The sequence below is a fragment of the Perissodus microlepis genome, chromosome 7 (genome assembly GCF_051167445.1).
Source record: "Perissodus microlepis isolate ML-2025 ecotype Zambia chromosome 7, ASM5116744v1, whole genome shotgun sequence".
Classification (NCBI taxonomy): domain Eukaryota; kingdom Metazoa; phylum Chordata; class Actinopteri; order Cichliformes; family Cichlidae; genus Perissodus; species Perissodus microlepis.
Genome location: NC_140467.1, coordinates 46,373,109 through 46,394,931, shown reverse-complemented (window position 1 = coordinate 46,394,931; position 21,823 = coordinate 46,373,109). Strand labels below are relative to the sequence as shown.

The 21,823-nt window shown below is 41.1% G+C and overlaps 1 protein-coding gene across 1 annotated transcript; it reads left to right on the top strand.

The window, feature by feature from the left end:
* Positions 1-392: 392 nt before the first annotated feature.
* Positions 393-21,535, top strand: prlra (prolactin receptor a). The gene is made up of 9 exons (XM_084935426.1): positions 393-714; positions 6,964-7,058; positions 7,381-7,513; positions 15,054-15,223; positions 16,238-16,407; positions 16,613-16,754; positions 17,312-17,408; positions 18,946-19,015; positions 19,126-21,535. The coding sequence occupies exons 2-9, from the start codon at positions 6,986-6,988 to the stop codon at positions 20,167-20,169; spliced, it is 1,899 nt and encodes a 632-aa protein (XP_084791552.1). The 5' UTR covers positions 393-714; positions 6,964-6,985; the 3' UTR covers positions 20,170-21,535.
* Positions 21,536-21,823: the final 288 nt, after the last annotated feature.

Below are 21,823 nucleotides of genomic sequence, written 5' to 3'. Positions count from 1 at the left end.
TTTTTGTGTGCAGGGCATCCACCAAACGTATACCTTCACACACACACACACACACACACACACACACACACACACACACACACACACACACACACACACACACACACACACCTGGCCATTTATTTTGCTTTGCGTGATCGTTGATTTCCTGGAACGTTACCTTAACCATAACATGTAACCAAATTCCTCAGGGTGACACAAACACGTGTACAAATAAGTGGGGGGGGGGGGGGGGGGGGGGCAGACAGACAGAGACAGAGGGAGAGGCAATACTGTCAGCACTTATTTCTCACTGATTAAACATTCATAAATCAACTTTATCTACAAGACTTTACACTAAACGCATTCTTTCTTCTTGTCTTTTATTCTTTCCCCCACATGTCGTTACGCCTTCTGATGGCTCCATGTCAAACTTGTTCTGCCAGTCGGTAGTACTTCCTCGAAACCTCAGGTCCGCGGTGTCAACCTTAACCGTACATGGGCGGAGCTGCCATACCACACCCCACCCGACCCGGGATCAGCGCAGAGCGCACAGTGGATGTTGGCGATAATCTCGCTGACAGGACTGCTGAGCTGACCGGCGCGCGCTCCTCCTCTCAGCTGTCGGTGAAACGCGTTAAATCAAAGGCACAGGTCGGTGTCTAAAAGCCCGCTCTCCCGGGAGCCTGCGGCGAAGTCGCTACGGCGGCGGAGACTGAAAAACTTTCGATCCAGGTAAGTCATAAATGCTCTCTCTGCCCACTCCATATTTTATTATCGGGAACAAGTGTGCGTGACGTGGAGGTGACTTCCCGGCGCGCTGCCTGCGGAGTTATAAAAAGTGAGTGTAATAGGATTTAGTTCTGGATGAAGACATATTCCCTTGCTGACAGCTGACACGCAGGGGTTGAGATTGTCGTCCTCCCTCCCGGTGTGGGAGGATGATGATGATGCGCGGGGTCAGAGGAGTAATGAGGTTTCCTGTGTCTGTTCCATGCTTTATTGGCTTTAAGTCTAGTTAGGAAAAGGTGAGGAAGGCCACTGGCCCTTATAGCCTCAAGCTGATCAACTCAGTACTGGATTACAGTGTTAGTTCCCTGCAGCTCACCGAGTCTTTCCGCTATTAGCAACCCACACTGAGGCTTTATAAAACCACAGCTATTGCGTGCAGATTGATGCTGTGATATAAAGTCCATGTAAGTTTCATCACTTCTGCCGTTTTGGCTTTTTTTGTCACGCATGCTGCAAACCAAGAAGTAAGGATCACAATTGAAGAGCAAGGGCAGTGCGAGTGTTCCAAGATCCAGCCTGTTCAGTTTAACAGATATCATTTGTGTGTGTGTGTGTGTGTGTGTGCGTGTGTGCATGTTAGGTGCATGGTTGACTGGCTTTATATTAACATCCATAGTAGCTGGTGCTTTTGCGGCAACTGTTGCTATGGAAAAGGTTGTAATTGGCGTCGAAATTAGTGATGACTCACAAAAATTAAGCGCCTTCAGAACCTCTTTTCCAATGCTGTTTTGTAAGGGAATTACATGCTGATACACACTTCTTATAGTTTCCAATTAGGCATTCGTTTTGGTCTCCCACCACTTTCCAAGTGCATTCAGCCCAGTTAGTTTATGCTTTTTAATATTTCACAAGAAGAAACCAGACAGAGGTGCACTGGGATGTCAATATACACCCACTATAAGAAATGCACAAGGCAGCAGATACAATTAAACGCTGTTAGAGCCACCTACATCAAGTCTAACATATGCCTTAGATATTTAAGGAGACATTTCACTATCAGAAAATTGTTACAACTTTAAAAACATGGAGCTTTAGACCAACTAGATTTGTCATAGAAGCTCACAGGAGACACTCGAAGGAATATTTCTCTTCAAAGACAGACGCAAGACGGCCCTAGTGGTCAATAAATACATGTTATCCCCCTTATCGCACAAACCAAGCAAGGCCGAAGATCAGTGGGATCATTATTGCTGCAGGTAGTGAGGAGTGCGTGGTCTGACGCCCTTAAATCTCTTTTCCTGCAATTGAGTGGCTCAAAAACACAAGAGGTCACAGGATACAGGTTGGCCAAGAAAATGAGGCAAGTATAATTTCACAAGCGGCACCTTATAATGCAACAATGAAGTAAAGCTAAAGAAAAAAAGCTGTTCCTGAATGAAAGAAAGAGGCAACCCATGATGGATTTTCTCTGTGATCTGTACTTAAGAGTAAAGAGAGAGAGCAGGATCTGTTTTTACTGTTTTGGTTCTGTTTTAGCTGCTTTGCCTTTATTGATATGATAACAGATAAACACTGGACACTGCCACTGGTCTAAGCAGTTATTCTAGCAGCACTCAACAAGCCCAGTTCCGAGTGATGGATTAATGCATCCACAGTCTGTATGTAAAAGAGGATGGAAATAGCCTTTAGCAAAGGCTGTTGTGACACCTCAAGCTGAGCATTTTTGCCACTGCCGTCGTGGTGTTTCAGATTTGAAATTTTAGGAACACGAGGTGTATCTGTCTGACAAACAGAGGGACGCTGCACTGCCCATAGTTACCAGTGTTGAGCACACATTACAGATTGTCCTGTTTTATCCATGGGCTGCGGGCTATTGAGACAACAAATTCATTAGGAAAGCGATGACCGAGGTTACGGAGCAGGGCTTGTTTTCCCACTTTCCCTTGTTTTTCAATGTCCGCACTTCTTTTTGAAACCAGAACATTGCCCCCTGTTAGCCATTAGAAAGAATGCAGGTTAAAGGCCCCCATCAGGCCCCATACACTGTATTAAAAAAAACAACAACTAAGAGTCTTTATGAGATATTTTAAATGTTTTACACCATTTTATGCACTATGCTCCCTGTCTTGAAGTAGATAAAAGAGCAGGTACTTAGCAGAGCACTTAAGGTGCCCATACCTTAGAATTAGTGGAGCTTAGAAGAAGTTTCAACAGGGAGGCAGCTTGCTGAATCTGGTTTTGGTTAAGATGGCTGGTCATTCTTTGATTAGCTAAGCAGACATTATGGAAATGTGTCACACAGTCATGTAAATAAGTAATGGAAGAAAAGACAGGACTACAAGCTGGGTGGGCTTTTCAGGCCCATCCACATATCAAAAGTTTTATGCTTTGATTGCTAAGGAGCATTCCAGATTCTCACTGTGCATAAGATTTGCCCTCTGGTTGTCATTTAGTCACCTCTAAGTTAAGATTGGCTTCAGAAAATGGTGCCTGCCCATTTCATATCACCAATGGTTAGTCAGCCTGTGATGGCTTTAAGTTGCTGAAAATAGGGCATGTGTAGACCCCCTAAAGAGCAGTGTTTTCACTAGGAGAGAAGAAGAAGTTCTTCCGCACATGATTGGGCCTTTCTTACTTTTCCAAACCTTCCATTTGGCACATAACACATGGAAAAACACAAAAAGCATAATACGGACTTTGATACATGTGAAAGTTGTTGCACTGACTTTATTCAAGTGATGAATAACCAGATTGGTGGGCTGTGTTTTTCTTTAAAAAGAAAAAGAAGAAGCCAAGCTGTCATTTTAGTGGGATGCCACTATATCCTAGTTACTGTGTAATTTAAGCCCTGCCAGTGTATTCAGTGTTATCGTGAACCTTTTCCACAAGTGCCACAATGACAATAAAAGCCTGGATCCCCAACAGACCTTTCGCTCTGCTGGTTATTTATGGCAAAATATGGACTGAAAACAGCTACCTACAGCACAGTGAACCTTCTTAAACACAAGCACGGGTCAGTGTAATTTGCCAACTGTGTGACTTAAAGTTTGTCCTAACAAGGTCAATTGAAGCGATCAAAGGCCGTGTTTTTGTTAAGTTCAGAGGTTGTCTCTTTTAGATTTGTTTAATTGCTGTGAAAACTGCCCTCACATAACTTTGCATGTCGTTTTTCTGCTGGTTTCTACCCTTGATCGTTCCTCAAATGCCACTGGAACTAGTGTTCAAACCAGTTTTTACTTCAGTACCAGGAAGTGTGTTTGGTCTGTTCCAGTCTGAGCAGGAATGCAATCTGAGTGATTTACAGTATCTTTTTTATATATTCTTCACCCAGACTGTGCAGTAAATCATGGTCAGAAATACAAACTGTACTGTACAGTTTATTATCCTTTTACAAAGATAATTAACTTTGCGAGCTAAATCATGGCAAACCTGCGGGCTTGTTAAATCGATGTCTTCTCAACGATACTGCCCCGAAACGCTCAAATGTATTAGTGCCTCCACAGATGTGCTTACGCCCCAAGGAGGGGAAATTGTTATTTTCTAAATAAGGACATAAGTGGATGCGTAGTAAATGATTGAAGATATGTTGTGCACTTTGCATGCTCGATCTCTATAACCTTCCAGGAGAGAAAAACAGGTTCCCAGAAACACGTCTCCCATAGCTCAGCTGTGTCGGTCAGGTCTCTTGAGAATAGTGTGACCCTGCATAAGAAAGAAATGTTCTTTATTCATCAGCTGTGCAAAGGTGAGCTGTTGTGCTGTGGAGCTGTTGTACAACCACATCAGACGATGCTTCACTGCTCGCATTTTACCACCTCCTCATCCAGCACATGTACCATGACACTGGAAGACTGCTGACAAACAAAAATCCTGAATGATTTATAATCTCTAGCATGAATCTATTTTCACAGTAACCCGACTGAGTGATTTTGGATATTTTTGTCATGCGTCATCTTTACATTGCATGTGGAGATCATGCTAAAACCAACAGAAGGTTTATCGGGCATTGATTTCCCAGCTTTTCATTTTATTTCTATTTTTTAGATGAAACCTTATGCACAACAGCAACTCTACCACCTCTCTGCACGTTTGCCTTTTTACCTTAGAGGTCGACAGTAAATGTAGTTACTTATTTACAGATCACGAACAGACATGTCTGGGTTTCATTCTCAAGACGTGCAGCAATGATGTTTTTTCGATAATGCATGATGCAGGTCTCATCATAGTCAGGAATGATATTAATAAGAGGCAAGATGTTAAAAAAGTACTACAGCAAACTTTAAAATTCATAAGTGTGGTGGTAAAATCTTTTGTTTGTTTATTGCAAAACACACTTGAGAATCCATACAGTGAGGATTATTCAGTAATATTGAGGGAAGAGCTTCACTCTGTTGGCCAGCACTTTTCCAGCTTAGCAGCTTATTCAGTTTAGACTACTGGTTATGTAAGAAGGCTATATGCAGCAGGAGGCTAATCCAGTGCCTTGATCTTAATGCCAATTATCAGATCATGGTGACGTTAGTAAAATGAAGGCACCATAATAATAATAATTTTTTTAAAGTTACTAACAAGTTAGTAATACTGTAGGTTAGCATACCACACTACACATAATATGACAGCACATGCCCAAGCACACCTGCGCCTTACACCTCAGCACGTCGTTAATGTAGAATTTACCTGTTGTGAAACACATGCCATTAAAAAACTTGACGTATTTCATGAAAAAAAGTCAGTCTGTGCCTGTGCTTGTCTAGTTTTGTGTTTTTTCACGGCGTGTGTTAGGTTGTCATTCTTAGAAATAGCATGTATGCAATTTTATTGCAGGGCTCTCATGTTTCCACCCACGCTCACTGTCGCTGCATCAAAGCATGCACAGCGAAGTACTTCACATCATGTCATGACATGTCAAGGTGACGGCAAACATGCCACGAACATCTAGGAGATCTCTTGAGTCAAGGCGACACCTTTTAAAACAAACAGCTCAATTTGGACACTTTGTAATGAAATGGTTATTTTATATTCTTGATTTTAAAAAAAAGTCTAATCACAGAACAGGGCCTCTGTCCTGTTTTTTTTATTTTTTTATTAAGTTGCACGCTACCATTACACAAATTTTCTCATTTTTGAATCTCCCTTTTTTGTAGTTTTTCAGAGCTTTGTGTTGAAGAAAAAGTCTTATTTGCATATTTTTGCATATGCTCAGGCTAAACTGCATCAAGTGCTCCCCTAAAAAACACACAAAAAGCACTTCAAGTGTGATCATGCCCCTCTTTATATTTGATCTTTTTCTTGGATGTACTGGTGGTTGGGGGTTGGTCAAAGGATCCTTGCATTAGACATGTCAAATCCTGGCTTAACAAATGTTCAGGCCCAGCAATGAAAGAAAAGGGAGGCAGCATGTGAGAAAACATGTGAGGGAAGTGTTGTTTTTTTTTCTGTCAGCCTTATCGCTCATGCAACATTAGCTCTCCCATCTATTTAACCTCTAACTAATACCCCCTGCATCTACCCTACCCCTGCCGTCCAATGGCTTTAGAGATAAAGGGTCGTGCAGAGTAATAACTGATACTACATCAGCACATGCCGAAGCAAATGCAGATTTTCCAGTCATGAGAAGATGAGTCAAGCCAGTCTCCAGCAAGGCAAATCAGCCTCCTGCTGTGTGTGTTGTCGGGGCAAAAGCCCGACCACAGGTTATGCAATCAGTTACGCTGTGTGTGCCAGCTGGTAGAGGTAGTCAGAGACAGAGTGGATGCTTTTTTTTTTAATCCTTAGTGAAACAGCACATTATCCTCTAGAAGGTGTTTCGTCTTTCATCAGTTTTTTACTCTTCGTTTACTCAGATACTTCGTTTACCATTTTGGCTTATGATTCATATTCATAGCAACTGATTGAAATGGTTTCTCAGCATAAACTGATCCAACGTATCCGATATTGGATATTTCTTTGCCACTGACTATAAAGTTATTTCACCTGTGGTTAAAATCTTTTCACACCGTCTGTTTCTAAATGCGGAGGGCTTTGAACTAATTTAGCGCTGCATGTAACACTTCACCGTCAAACAGGTTAGTGTCACAATAAGAAACCACACGGGCTGCATGTTCCAGTTTTTGTTTGTCATTCAAGTGTGTTGTAACTCAATACAAGATGTGCAATCAACATTGTGGGTCAACTGATTTGTCCAGAGGGCAGATCAGACAAGTCCTCCGTCTTCACCTTTCTTTCTTCCTTTCCTTCTCTCGTTTTTTTCAGCCCAACAAGGTTTTGTGGTGCAATGATGACGAAAGTCGGAGAAGTTCTCCTGCTGTTGTTGCTGCCAGCCTTTGTGCCGCACACAGACGGAACGCGTAAGTGTTTTGGCTTGAAACTCAGTCTTAGCACCTTCTTAGGTTTCTGACAATGAGCTAAGATATCCGAGAGGTGTGACCTAGCTGGTTAACACATGAGCCAGATCTGCATAATTAATAAGCACTAAGCAACGCTGAGTTTCATCTGTGGATATTTTTTGTGTTTCATATTACTCTCAACTCACATTACAGTTTTATTTCTTTCATCTTCTCATCTAATTTAAAATTTCGCCTTTTTTCATTGCTTAGGCTTGACACACTGTTTAGGATGTAGTCTAGTAAATTTCCATGTTTCCTTGTTTCCATCTAATATCTGTCTTAGGTTATAGCTTACCTGGCAAGCCCACAGAGATCAAATGCCGTTCTCCAGAGAAAGAGACCTTCACATGCTGGTGGAAGCCAGGATCTGATGGGGGCCTGCCTACTACATACGCTCTCTACTATCGAAAAGAAGGGTGAGAAACTCGCGCAGAAGCGCCCAAGCTTGTTATAATTTTACTTCATGTTATCTGGTAGCCACAAACATTGAGTAATAGTTGTTTTTTTAGTTCATTCATATAAACACGGATCATAATATTAGTATATCAGGGCCCTTTACATAATGTATTATAAAGGGAAGTGTAAGCACTTGGCAATTGTTAAAAAACGATTTTTCATATTAATAAAAAGAAGAGTTCCATCAGTACAGCTGGCACAATGGGATGTTCTTGTTTGTGGTTTATTAAATGGCAACAATCCAAACGGTGTCAGAGGATAAAGATTGCAAAGTGCTAAGAGGTGCCCGTGAACATGGACTTTTAAATACTTCAAGGTTGATACAGGTGTACAGAGAAGGAGTGGAAGTACTAGCTTATTTAACTATAAAGTGAAAACACAGTTTGTGAACACTGTAAACAATCCAGGCAGGCCATGGTCATGCAGTGGTTAATAAAGGTGTGATGGGGAATACTGTTAAGACTGGAGAACACTGGGACACTAAAAATCTACTATGAGTACACCGAGAAGACTGATTGGAAACAGGTGTTTTAGATTAAAACAAGTGATACTAATGAGGGCAAAGCAAACATTGAAAAAGGCAGAAAACAATCAAAGGAAGTCAAACTGACAGGAATATAAGAAGGCAAAAAAACTACAACCCCCCTCCCCAATAAAATAACAGAGAAAAAAATGAACAAAACTTATATTGTATGTTAGGCTGCATGTGCTGCATGTGAAGAGGCTGATAAAAACTGAGCCACACACTGACAAGAATCATACTGAACTCCTGATATGCAAAGCATATGGCCACATAGTGTCATGGTTTTACTCTGGCTGGACTCAGAGGGAATCAGACAAGTGACATGAAGTTTAATAGGTTTATGTACAAAGTATACAAAATCAGTACCTGGCTGATGACCTGTGTGGAAGATGAACTCTATATTCTGGAAAGGTGTGGGGAGATTAACAAAGGGAATTAGCAAAGTCGGGCAGAGAGAATCTGACTGCAGTAGCTCAGATTGTCTTTGAGTGTTTACTTGTCAGCAGTGAAAGTCGGACTGAGAAAGTGGTTATTGGCAGGAATCTTAGGGAGGCTGAGGAGAGTTGTTGGAGAGTGGTCCGGCAGGTGATTTTCAGGTAATTCCTTTTTGTCAGAGGAAGTCATGTAATTAAAACTGTGACTGTGATTACCCAGCAGTGGCTCTTAAACTAAAAAAAAAAAAAAAATTGATTGTCAGGGTGAGGTTAGCCTAGCGCTAGCACCCAGGGCCTCACAAAATGCTTTCCAAGCTTTAGAGATGAACTGGAATGGCACAGGATGGATGTAAGATGAGTTCTGGTTCAACAGGGTCGGACTCTGTGGAGAATTGACGAGACAAAGCATCAGGTTACACATTTCAGGAGCCGGGTAGATAAATTATGGTTGAAGTTCAAATAAAGCCATACATATAAAGAATAGTTGCCACTTGCTTGTCTTGAGCTGAGTCATTTGGAGATAAACTAGGTTTTTATGATCAGTCAATACAATAAATAGTATTTCAGCTCTCACTGGCCAGTGCCTCCACTCCTCTAAAGCTACTTTGATAGCAAGTAACTCTCAGTTGAATACGTCATAGTTTTTTGCTGGAGGCAAATGCCAAGAAAAGAAGGCATGCGGCTTACTGTCGGCTTCTGTACATTAGCACTGTCCCCACCCGAGAGACCCGCTTCAATAATGAATTGTTTTAACAGATCGGGATGGTTCAGTACAGGTGCAGAGTTAAACCTGTCTTTGATCATTTGAAATGTTTGATCTGCTTCCTACTTCCATTTCATTTAAATGGCCTGGAAAAGGAAGTGAGTCGGTTAATGGTACTGGAGCTTGACTATAATTCCTGATGAAGCAGCATTTAAAGTTTGCAAATCCAAGGAACCGTTGTAGCTGTTTCCAGGATGTGGAGACAGGCCTGTCAGTTACAGCTTTCACCTCCGTCTCCAAGAAAAGTCACATGGTTAGCATGAATTCCACATTTTTTGGCCTTAACGAAGAGTTTGTTTTCAAGTAGTCTCTGTAGTACCTGCTTGCAGAGACATGAAGTTCTTCGAGGGTCTCAAGGTATCATCCAAAAAACAAACAAAAAGATGTTTCAAACGTCTCTTAAGACATCATTGACCAGGCCTTAAAGACAGTGGGGGCATTGCTTCAACTAAATGTCATGACCATATATAGTGACCTAATGGAATGTTAAATGCCATCTTCCATTCATCCTCCTCCCGGACGTGGAACAAATGATAAGCATTACGTTGATCTAATTTTGTGAATGCTGTGGCTCACAGGCTGAGGTGATTAAGGGAAAAGGATACCTATTTTTTACAGTGATTTGATTTAACCCTCATAGTCAATGCAGGGTCGCCGAATCTCTTTTTTTTTCCTACAAAGAAGAAACCCGCACCCACTGGAGTGGAAAACGGTTGAATGATGCTGTTGTCAAGGGAGTCCTTGATGTATTTATCCATGGCAAGGTGTTTAGGACCGGAAAGATTGTATAGACGGCTTGAGGGAAGAGGCACCCCTGGGAGGTTGTTAATGGCACAGTCGTAAGGGTGGTAAGATGCAGAGACTGGAAATGGTCCTATTTTCTTGCACACGTTCTCTGACGTGGGTATCGATAAGGTCAGCAAGGGCTATAATTCCTCAAAACACTTATTGCAAGAGGCCAATTCATCCTTCATTTGCTCATTAAGGGTATCATACAATGTCCATCTTAGGGCTTTTTTCTCCAACCCTGTCTCAGCCATTACCCTGAACTCAGTAGAACCTCTGCTACAGACTTTGATGTAGGTTGAATACATGTCAAGCTGCTTCTTCCTCATTTAGAGAGTGTTCACAAACTAACTTGAGATTTCTTAATGAATAGTGTGTAGGACACAGACTCTATAGGGTTTCATAGTAAATATGCTTTAGCATATTTGAGTGCCCAGACCCTTAACAGTAGTATTTTGTGAATAATTGTTTGAGAAGGCCCGTGGAGAGCACTGAAGCAGTAGTGAGTACCAAAGCAAAAATCCACCCCAGTGACCTGGCTCTCCACCAGATAGTTCAGGTGAGATAGGGATGGCTGTGAAAAGGCAACTGCATCAGGAGAGGGCACACTGACCTGAACCGGAGCTTCTGGGATGGGAGAAGGTGACAGTTTGGAGTGAATTATTTACAGTGCATTACCCATCTGTTCTACCCACTGATGTGTTTCACGTAGCTGCTGAACTATAGATGTTAAAGCCTTCTCATGTTCACCTAATACAGTCTGCTGCGTCCATGGGTTGTCTACATCGTTCTGTCAAGGTTTTACTGTGGCTGGGCCCAGAGAGCAAACTCAGGAAGCTGACATGAAGTTTAAAAGGTTTATTTACAGTCCACAAAATCAGTAAGTGGCTGGTGAATAGCAGGCCGAGAGAGGGGTTGTTGGTAGGCAGACTGGAATCAAAGGACGACTGAGGAGACTTGAAGGAGAGTGGGCAGGCAGGTGATATTCAGGCAAGTCCTTGTTTCCACAGGAAGCCTCAGAATTAGATTTGGTGTACTGTCACTGTCCGGTGGTAGCTCTTGAACTCCAAAAAGGTTGACAGGTGAGTGTCTTGATGAGCTTGCCAAGAATTCCAGATGGACAACACGGAAGTAGACAAGAAGCAGGAATCACTAATCGAAACAGCTGCAAACAAACGTCAAACATAAGGCTCTAATTTACCACCATACAATGGTGGTAAATGGTGGTAAATTTTACCACCATTTACTCTCCACCCATGGGCAGTGGCAGGAGCAATCCGCCCACAACTCAACCTGAGAGCAAAGAGGAAAAGAAAACAGGGAGAACAAGTCTAGCCTGCCTTAAACCTAACAGAGAGAGGAGGGCAAAGTTAACGTTCCTCATATCTTTTACTAAGGCTCTGATTAGCTTAGCATAAAGGTCTGAAGGTGATGCACATCTATTTTGTCACTGCTCCCTGCCAAAAACTAGTCCATCCCTTAACCCTCTATGACATATACAGGGAGTGCAGAATTATTAGGCAAGTTGTATTTTTGAGGAATAATTTTATTATTGAACAACAACCATGTTCTCAATGAACCCAAAAAACTCATTAATATCAAAGCTGAATGTTTTTGGAAGTAGTTTTTAGTTTGTTTTTAGTTTTAGCTATTTTAGGGGGATATCTGTGTGTGCAGGTGACTATTACTGTGCATAATTATTAGGCAACTTAACAAAAAACAAATATATACCCATTTCAATTATTTATTTTTACCAGTGAAACCAATATAACATCTCCACATTCACAAATATACATTTCTGACATTCAAAAACAAAAACAAAACAAATCAGCGACCAATATAGCCACCTTTCTTTGCAAGGACACTCAAAAGCCTGCCATCCATGGATTCTGTCAGTGTTTTGATCTGTTCACCATCAACATTGCGTGCAGCAGCAACCACAGCCTCCCAGACACTGTTCAGAGAGGTGTACTGTTTTCCCTCCTTGTAAATCTCACATTTGATGATGGACCACAGGTTCTCAATGGGGTTCAGATCAGGTGAACAAGGAGGCCATGTCATTAGTTTTTCTTCTTTTATACCCTTTCTTGCCAGCCACGCTGTGGAGTACTTGGACGCGTGTGATGGAGCATTGTCCTGCATGAAAATCATGTTTTTCTTGAAGGATGCAGACTTCTTCCTGTACCACTGCTTGAAGAAGGTGTCTTCCAGAAACTGGCAGTAGGACTGGGAGTTGAGCTTGACTCCATCCTCAACCCGAAAAGGCCCCACAAGCTCATCTTTGATGACACCAGCCCAAACCAGTACTCCACCTCCACCTTGCTGGCGTCTGAGTCAGACTGGAGCTCTCTGCCCTTTACCAATCCAGCCACGGGCCCATCCATCTGGCCCATCAAGACTCACTCTCATTTCATCAGTCCATAAAACCTTAGGAAAATCAGTCTTGAGATATTTCTTGGCCCAGTCTTGACGTTTCAGCTTGTGTGTCTTGTTCAGTGGTGGTCGTCTTTCAGCCTTTCTTACCTTGGCCATGTCTCTGAGTATTGCACACCTTGTGCTTTTGGGCACTCCAGTGATGTTGCAGCTCTGAAATATGGCCAAACTGGTGGCAAGTGGCATCTTGGCAGCTGCACGCTTGACTTTTCTCAGTTCATGGGCAGTTATTTTGCGCCTTGGTTTTTCCACACGCTTCTTGCGACCCTGTTGACTATTTTGAATGAAACGCTTGATTGTTCGATGATCACGCTTCAGAAGCTTTGCAATTTTGAGATTGCTGCATCCCTCTGCAAGATATCTCACTATTTTTGACTTTTCTGAGCCTCTCAAGTCCTTCTTTTGACCCATTTTGCCAAAGGAAAGGACGTTGCCTAATAATTATGCACACCTGATATAGGGTGTTGATGTCATTAGACCACACCCCTTCTCATTACAGAGTTGCACATCACCTAATATGATTAATTGGTAGTAGGGTTTCGAGCCTATACAGCTTGGAGTAAGACAACATGCATGAAGAGGATGATGTGGACAAAATACTCATTTGCCTAATAATTCTGCACTCCCTGTAGTCCTTTTAGAGGGCTATGACTTTTGAGGTTCTTTTCCAACTATTCTAGTCTTCAATGGCGGATTATTCATCTTAATATAACACATAAGCTAACTTACAGTATTTTCTAATACTCAGAGTACAGTAGAGAAGACATGGCAGTGGATAAACCATGGCATGAAGGCACCCAGAGGTTGAAGGCCACTTCCTGCTGGGAAACACTAGATCCTGACATTGATCTAGATGTTACTTTGGGCGATAAGAACTACCTAAACAAATTGGTAGTCCTTGTGTTGTGGTGGTGGTGGTGGGGGTTTATGTCTTTTGACCGTTTTCACAATAATATAATGCACCATGCTGCAAAAATTGTTTTTGAGGTTTAACTGTGAAGCTCCTCAGATCCGAAACGATTTGGATATCATACATTTTTGCAATAGTGAACCACCTGTTTCACCAGCCTGAATATGTACTAAATATGTTAATCAGTAATTTTGTTCTTGCATATATTTTCTTGCACCACAACACAACGGTTTTGTGGGAAATTTCATGAAGAAAATAAAAAGTAAAAGATTTTTCATCACATATTTCATCTGTAAGAGAGACATCTGCAGTGAAATTGGCTGCAAATAAACGCTGCACTTTCACAAACCACAAACCTCGAAGATTCAGCAATTTCCTCTGCTGTGATGAAACTCCATCACTTTGTGATTTTGCTAGGAGAAACATATATTGCCGCTTTCAGTTCGGGAGCTTTTTGCCTCGAGTCAGTGGCTTCCAATCACTGCTGGTGTTTGGACTGAGAAAAGAAATCACAGACTGGCTCTTTAAACTACATGAAGAAGCTCTCAGTCCTCCACCGCTCTTGAGATTGTCTCCCTTTAACATCAGCTTTCCTGTTTTGTTCCGCCATACTTGTTGTACTATTGCAAGTGCAGCAGAGGTGTGCCTGTTTGTTTGGTTTGGTATGTGCAGGGGTGGGTTTCACTGCGCACATATCATGTCTTAATTGTGCAGCTTGCAAACATGTATGTACCCAAAGTTTTCTTTAAGAAACTTAAATTTAATCATCATTATTTTAATTTGATGATCTTGCATTTAATGTTCTGCCTAAAATGCTTTATGGCGCAAATTTATTAGGATAGGTTTTTCCACTTAGTCAGTTTTGCCATGGCTTCCTGACACATCACATGTGCTTCTTTCAGTAACTCTATAAATAAATCAAAGTAATACCATTATAATGCTATATTATTGGTGTAGTATTTTGAATTGTTTCTCATTTTTTGATGTCTTCTTGTATTCAACTTTCAGTTCACTGTGGTATAGTGTGTAGCAGCAGAACAAATACACTTTGATTAATTGGTTTGTGCAAGTTCTGCTCACCATAGAGATGACATGAGTCACTTTCCCCACTTTTTCTGAAATCAAACCAATCAAAGTTTATTGATTTAATTTATTTTTTCTGTCTCCAGCTCACATGCGTTTGTCGCAGGCAGCTTTACCAGCATTCAGAGGCTCACATTATTTTTCCTCATGTTGTCCGCACCTGAACAGGTCCCCCGACCAGTCGTCACTAGTTACTGCGACAGCAGCAACAATTTGTTTCCCATGTTCTATATGCAAACACTCCCAGTTGTGTTCATTATGACACCCAGGTCTACTGGGATATGAACCTGCAGTTCAAACAGAAAACAATACCAAAGTTATTTTCTGTGTCTCCTTTAATTAAATACAACATCCTAGCAGCTTAACAGTAAAAAAAAAAAGAAAGAAAAAAGATGGCCTCCACTTATTTTGCAGTCACACTTTCTCGCCATCTGTCCTCTCGTCACTCTCACACACATATGCAGTGTCAGGAATAGGGAGGATGTACACTGTTATTTTAATGTGGCTGTGCAAGCACAATGCCAGCACACACCTGTGATTGCATGCTGCTCCTCTGCCTCTCTTCCAGTTCTGACGTAGTGCACGAGTGTCCTGACTACCACACAGCCGGGAAGAACTCCTGCTTCTTTAACAAGAACGACACAGTCATCTGGGTCAGCTACAACATCACCGTGGTGGCCACCAACGCACTGGGCAAGACCTACTCTGACCCTGTGGATATAGACGTGGTCTACATTGGTGAGGGGACTGGGGGCAGGGGCGGAGGGGTTTTCATAATTTCACCACAGGGATTAAAAAAAGCAGCTCCACAGCTGCTCGGCAGCACACTGCGCTACACTGTGGCAAATGCTCTTGGAGTTTAGTCACCCCCTCCCGTTATGCTGTAACTGCTCACTAAAGGTCACCTTTTAATGTCCACAGTGAAATTTCCTTTGCAGCGATTAAAGGACTAGCTGATGCACGATCTACAAAATCAACTGAAATTAAGTTTAGCATTAACTAATGCTAAATTAAACAAAGTTAAAACATTCTTGTGTTTTGAAATTGTAACAAGAATTTCTTTACCTCCTTATCATTTATGAGCTTCTAATGTGTTTTTGGTGGGGGCCAGTCACACTTGAGCGCGTGCACACTTGTTTACTGCAATGGAAAATCTGCTCTCTTTTCTCCTGCTTCAAAAATGCACACTGTCCAGTTATTTTAGACAATCATTTACTTCACTAACAGAAATAAAGTACTTTAATGCAAGTAATTCAATACTTTAGTAAGAAGTAGTTCCATCCTTCTAAACAAAAAGTATATTCATGAAATATTTAAAATGGGAGAGTAAATTAACAGAGAAGTATTCATCTCGTCCTTGAGCCTCCTTAACTGGAAGTGTGTCGAGTTGTTCTGATCTGCTTATCTTTTTCTTTGTGTTACCTCACAATTGTCAGATATGTGTCTCCACGAGGATAGCGTAAAGCCCAAACAGTGACATTTATCACTACTATATGTCATAATACACACGTCGACAAATATGTTGAAGGTCATTCCTGCAATGCTGGTGCTTATCCGCTGGGAGTGTCCTTTTGTTAGCTGTGTAACAGCTGATAATTCACCCTGCAGTGTTTTCACCTGCTGCCGTTCACAAGCCCTGTTGATGCCTATTGGTTTTTTTGTTTGTTTTTTCAGTAATACAATCTTTATTCATTGTTGGATTTGCTGTTGCTCTGTCTTTCTTTCATTCACATTTTCTCTCTTCTGCTCCAGTCAAGCCTCATCCTCCAGAAAAGCTAGAAGTGACAGTAATGAAGGATCAGGGCTGGCCTTTTCTTCGAGTGTCTTGGGAACCACCTCGTAAGGCTGACACCCGCTCTGGTTGGATCACTCTAATCTATGAGCTCCGCGTCAAGTTGGAGGAGGAGGAAAGCGAATGGGAGGTACGTAGGTCTCAGCGCATTTCAGGGTGTGGTATGCTCTTTGAAGTATTTGCCTTTCAAATTTGAAACTTTGTTCTAGCCTGGTGTAAGGGAACTACACGATGTGTTAGTGAAAGGACAGGTTTTTTAACATTTCAAATCTGTATATTGGCAGCCTGACAGACTAACTGATTTGTGTGTTTCTGTTGACTATGTGTGTTTCCAGAATCACGTTGCGGGCCAGCAGAAGATGTTTAACATTTTCAGCCTGCGGTCAGGTGGTACATACCTTATTCAGGTGCGCTGTAAGCCCGATCACGGCTTTTGGAGTGAATGGAGTTCCACTTCCTACGTCAAAGTTCCAGAGTGTAAGACATCCGCCAACTGTCTTTTGCATTAACTAATTATTATATATTGTATAGGATATATTTATTTATTAAAGGAACAGTTTAACATTTTGGAATCTATATTACACCACTTTCTTGTTGAGAGCTACTCTTATAATCCAAATAGCACTCAGTTAGTTTACCTTAGCACGAAGATTAGAAGTTAAAGAAGGAAGCTAATCTGGCTCTTTGCAAAGGAACCAGTTTAACCAATTTAATTATCACCAGAAATCGTATTCCTTCATTGTGGTTTTACTGCCTTTTTTTGCAGGATATTTATTTTTCCAAGGGGCCACATGACAAACTGGAACTGGACGGTCGCACCAAAAAGTGGAATTCTGCTCAGTATTATAATATTTATAAGTTTGTTGGTACGGCCCTCCACAACAATCCCAGTTGTCATGCAGCCTCTTGGGAAAAGTATTTGCTTGCCTCGCTTTAGCATGATGTAACGATAATAAACCCAGGAAGAAGAAAAAAAGATGGATACTGCGTTGTTTTGCTGAAGCACCCACACATTGTTATGTTGCGTCTTTCAGATCTCCATCGGGAAAAGTCTGTCTGGATCCTCATTTTAGTCTTTTCTGCCTTCATTTTACTGATCCTCATATGGCTGATACACATGAATAGCCACAGGTAACAATGATCTTCTTAACCACTTTGCTTTGTTAAAATGCTGGCTATTATTTATTTAAATGTATTGTTTCTGTACAATTTCAAAACGTAATAAGAAAGTACGCCCTCAATCAGATACAAGCTTTTATGTATAAGGACAAAACAACTGTGATGATGTCTTGAAATTAGGTTAACGCAACCTCATATTAACAACAGCAAATGACAAATGACATAGACTATGTCCCTTATTTAACAAATATTAAGCCAAAATGCAGAAATTACTGCTTCTATAGAAATTAGGACGGTAAGTAGCAGCCAGCTCCTGATAATCAAATGCAAGTGTGACGAACAGAGGTTTTGTCAGATTTGCTCCACAGTACCACATTTAGTGAAAAATAAACACAGAATTTCAGCACAGGGACCTCATAGCACCTGTCAAACACAGCGGTGAAGGGCTGATGATTTGCGCTTGCTTTGCAACCATAGGGCCTTGGCATCTTTCAGTCAAGGTCGATCATGAATTCCTCTGTATACCAAAGTATTCACACGTGAGGCCATCTGTCTGACAGCTTGGCTGAATCTAGGTCATGAAACAGGACAATGATCCCAAGCACAGCAGCAAATCTACAGTGGAATGGCTGAAAAAGAGAAATTAAGAATTAAAGTGCTGTGATGGCCCAGTCTCAAAGTCCAGCCAGACCTCAACCTGACTGAAACGCTGTGATGGGACCGTAAAAGAGCTGTGCATAAATGAATACCTGCAAATCTCAGTGAAGAGAAGCAATACTATAGAGAAGAGGGTGCCAAAATTCCTTCACAGTGAAATGAGAGATTGACAAAGTCCCAAAGAAAACAATTACTTTAAGTTATTGCATTAGTTTTATTCGTTTTTTAAATAATTATAGAGTGTAATAAGTCATGAGCTTTTGTCCATCAAAGGTTGCATTTACCTGAGCTTTAAGGCCTGCTAAGGACTACATAGTAATATTTTTAACACTGTGATATGCAAAACCTTAGAATTGACTGAGGATGTAATTATTTTCCACCATGACTGTACTTTGTCATATGTTACATAAGCCCAAAGCACTCTTCACAATTACATTTAGATCCTACGGTAGAATATTATTACTAAAATACTGCAATTACTTAGCTATCAAATTATTTGAAATTCTTTACATTTTTTTATGAGTTGTGGCTGAATTATCCCTTTACCTCAAGAAAAATCAATACTCCATAGTGGTGCCCATTTTTCACACTGTCTGTTCTGTAAAACCAGTCATGGCTAAAGGATATTTCTGTGCAGAGACTTCAGTCCTTCCTTTGTTGTAAAAAACACAGAATGATCTTATTCACATGTATAAATTTCCATTAGTAGGAAAGAAAAATCTGATTAAATGTCTCACAGGTAATCAACTATAAATAACTGTATTAGCTCATGCGATAATGTGACCATTCTGGGCTTTGGTAGCATACTGCAAGTAAAAAAATTGACTATAGTCATCACATCTGTGATATTCAACTGCTGCTAACAAAGCCTTTTGTGTGTCTGTGTGTAAAGTCTGAAGCACTGCATGCTGCCGCCAGTCCCTGGTCCTAAAATCAAAGGCTTTGACAAGCAGCTTCTCAAGGTAAAGGGGTAACATTATGAACACTGTCTCGATGGCTACTTATTCAGAAAAAATGTCTATTTGTATAGTGCTTTCTATTTGCATTGAGTAGTTTTACTCTTTGTGTGCAGAGTGGCAAGTCTGACGAGGTGTTCAGCGCACTGGTGGTGTCTGACTTCCCACCAACCACGTCTAACTATGAGGACTTGCTGGTAGAATACTTAGAAGTGTATGTGCCAGAACCGCAGGAACTGATGGTCAACGAAGGCAAGGATCATGACGGCTGCCTGAAATCCATAGGCTCGGCATCCGACAGTGACTCTGGCCGGGGCAGCTGTGACAGTGACAATCTGTTGATGGATAAGAGTGGTGCGGCAAAAGACGAACAGCAGCAAAAAAATCAGGAGGGAGATCAAATTGGGATGGAGACACAAGGGCCCAAAGAAGCCTGGGAGAAGGAAACGATGCTATGTGCTAATGAAGATGTAGTTAGCCCCGATGCATCAAGTAAGAAGGTTAAGACCTGGCCTTCTGTGTTTTCCCCAGTGACTCCGTACAGCCCAAGCCCACTGGATCCACACAACTCACTTGAGATGCACAAACAGAATTGCCTTTCTGACACCCAGTTTCCTCCGGGCTCCCCATCCTCAGACCACTGCATCAAAAAGGCTGTCCAATCAAGCTACTGGGAGGTCTGCTTTAATAATAATCAACCTTATCCCCAGACAGATGTCCACCAGCAACTCCAGGCCCACAGCGATCGCAACATCTCAGCCATCAATGACGGAAATGCGCCCAGTAATCTGCTGTTGCCCACCCGGATGACTGAGTATGTTGAAGTGCAAAGGGTCAATGAGGAGAATAAGGTGCTTCTCCATCCTATTCCTTCAGGCCATAGCCGTGAAAAAGCCTGCTCCTGGGTAGGACATGGAGACAACTACAGCAAAGTGAAAGGGGTAAACAGTGACAATGTGCTGCTGCTCCAGAGAGAGGTGGTGGAAGAAGAGAGCATGGAAATGGCTGGAGCAGCCGAGAGCTGTTACACATCTTCCATCGCTATTAACACTCCTAAGCCAACAACCTGCAGTCACATTGCCCTGCCGGTCCAGGAGGAAAGGGTTCTGGCAGTAAGTGGGTATGTCGACACTGCCACTATGTTCTCCCTGGACACTTAGTAGACATGCCAGCCCAAATTGGCAGTTGTAGAACATTGCAAGAGGCGGGGACTGAAAGATACGAAAAAGCACTAACACTCCTTAAAAAAAAAAAAAAAAATTGCCAAGACAATGTATATTTATTTTTTTATCTTCTTCTCCTGTAAGAGACATGTCTTTGCTGAGGGCGGAGCAGTAACACACTATTGATTATCAAATAATTGTTATTGAATATCTTGACTAATGAGCTTAATTGAGTTTTGTAATTCTTCTAAAAATCCACGTGGTACTTTATATGATCATCCTGATTGTACTGGATGTCTATCATGAACCATCCTCTCTGGCACATAAACGTTGTTTTCATCAATCCTATTGATATACCGTATAGTAATTGTGATTATCTGTTAAAAACTGCAGAAACCCCGACCTTCTACTTTGTCTCAGTTTTTTGTATGTGAGTGTATTTTCCCTTTTCCTTATAGAAACCAACACTACATTTTTAAGCTGCTTTCTCTAAAGCTACAATATGTATAGCATTAAAATTAAAAACAAACACAACAAAACACAGCAAAAGTGAGAATGTACTGCTCTATTTTTTCATTCAGAGAGAATGAGAATGTTTTTCTGTAAATACACCTCCTGCAGTTTTAATCTGCAAAGATATTTAGATTTTTGGAAGGCGAAGTAGTGTTGTATTACTTGGTATGGTAATGTACAACACTGCTCTTTATTTCTGTATGCACAGATGTCTGTATAGCCTACACGTACCTATATAAATATATGTATAGTTTTAAAATGAAATGTCAAATCTTTGTGGAAAGTCATGTTTATAAGAAAATAAAAAAAAACTCAGTAATGGAATTTTGTTTATTTTTTGTGTCCTTATTTGATAATTACATATGTGTAATTATTACTTGGCTGACAACATTAGTAATGAAAATACATGTGGAAAAGCATGCATTTACCCAGCAGCAAGCAGGGGTGGCATGTTGTTTAGAAGCAGCCCAGCATAAGGTGGTATTCAGGCCCCTGGATTGCTTTGCAGAGTACTCATTAATAATTGCAAATATTTACCAAAATGTTATTGCAGTGTGGTGATCCAAGCATTACTACATTGAATTGGTAAAATATGAAAAGATCAAAGAATTTCATACATTTCAATCATAGAAAAGTAAAATCTAATTTTTGTTTAGTTACTAAATACATACTAAGGATCTTCTGTGCTGTTGTACATGCAGTGGTGATCAGTAAGGCTGTGGGATAATCAACGATTTATTTATTTTTTTCGAACTTGCAAAAAAATGAATAACGTGACAAAATATGCAACACAAGTGAATTTAAAACGCAAACAAGAAAAAAGATAATGAATTATGTACTTATGCAATCCACTCAGTTTCTGATTCAGTTGAATTCTAGGATTAATTGGTCATCTAGCACCAAATCACAAGAACATTCTCATCAAGGGTAAAGAGCCCACAATATTAAAGAGAAAACAAATCAGACAACCACCATGAGCAAGCACGCGTGGACCGAAGCAGTGGCGGTCCTAGCCTGTTTGGCGACCTGGGCGAACACTCCCTTCTCCTCCTCTTCTTTTCTCTTTGTTCTAAACTGAGAACCTGATGGCTTTGAACTTTTCTTGTCCATCTTCCATTGGTTTTAATTTTGCACTCCA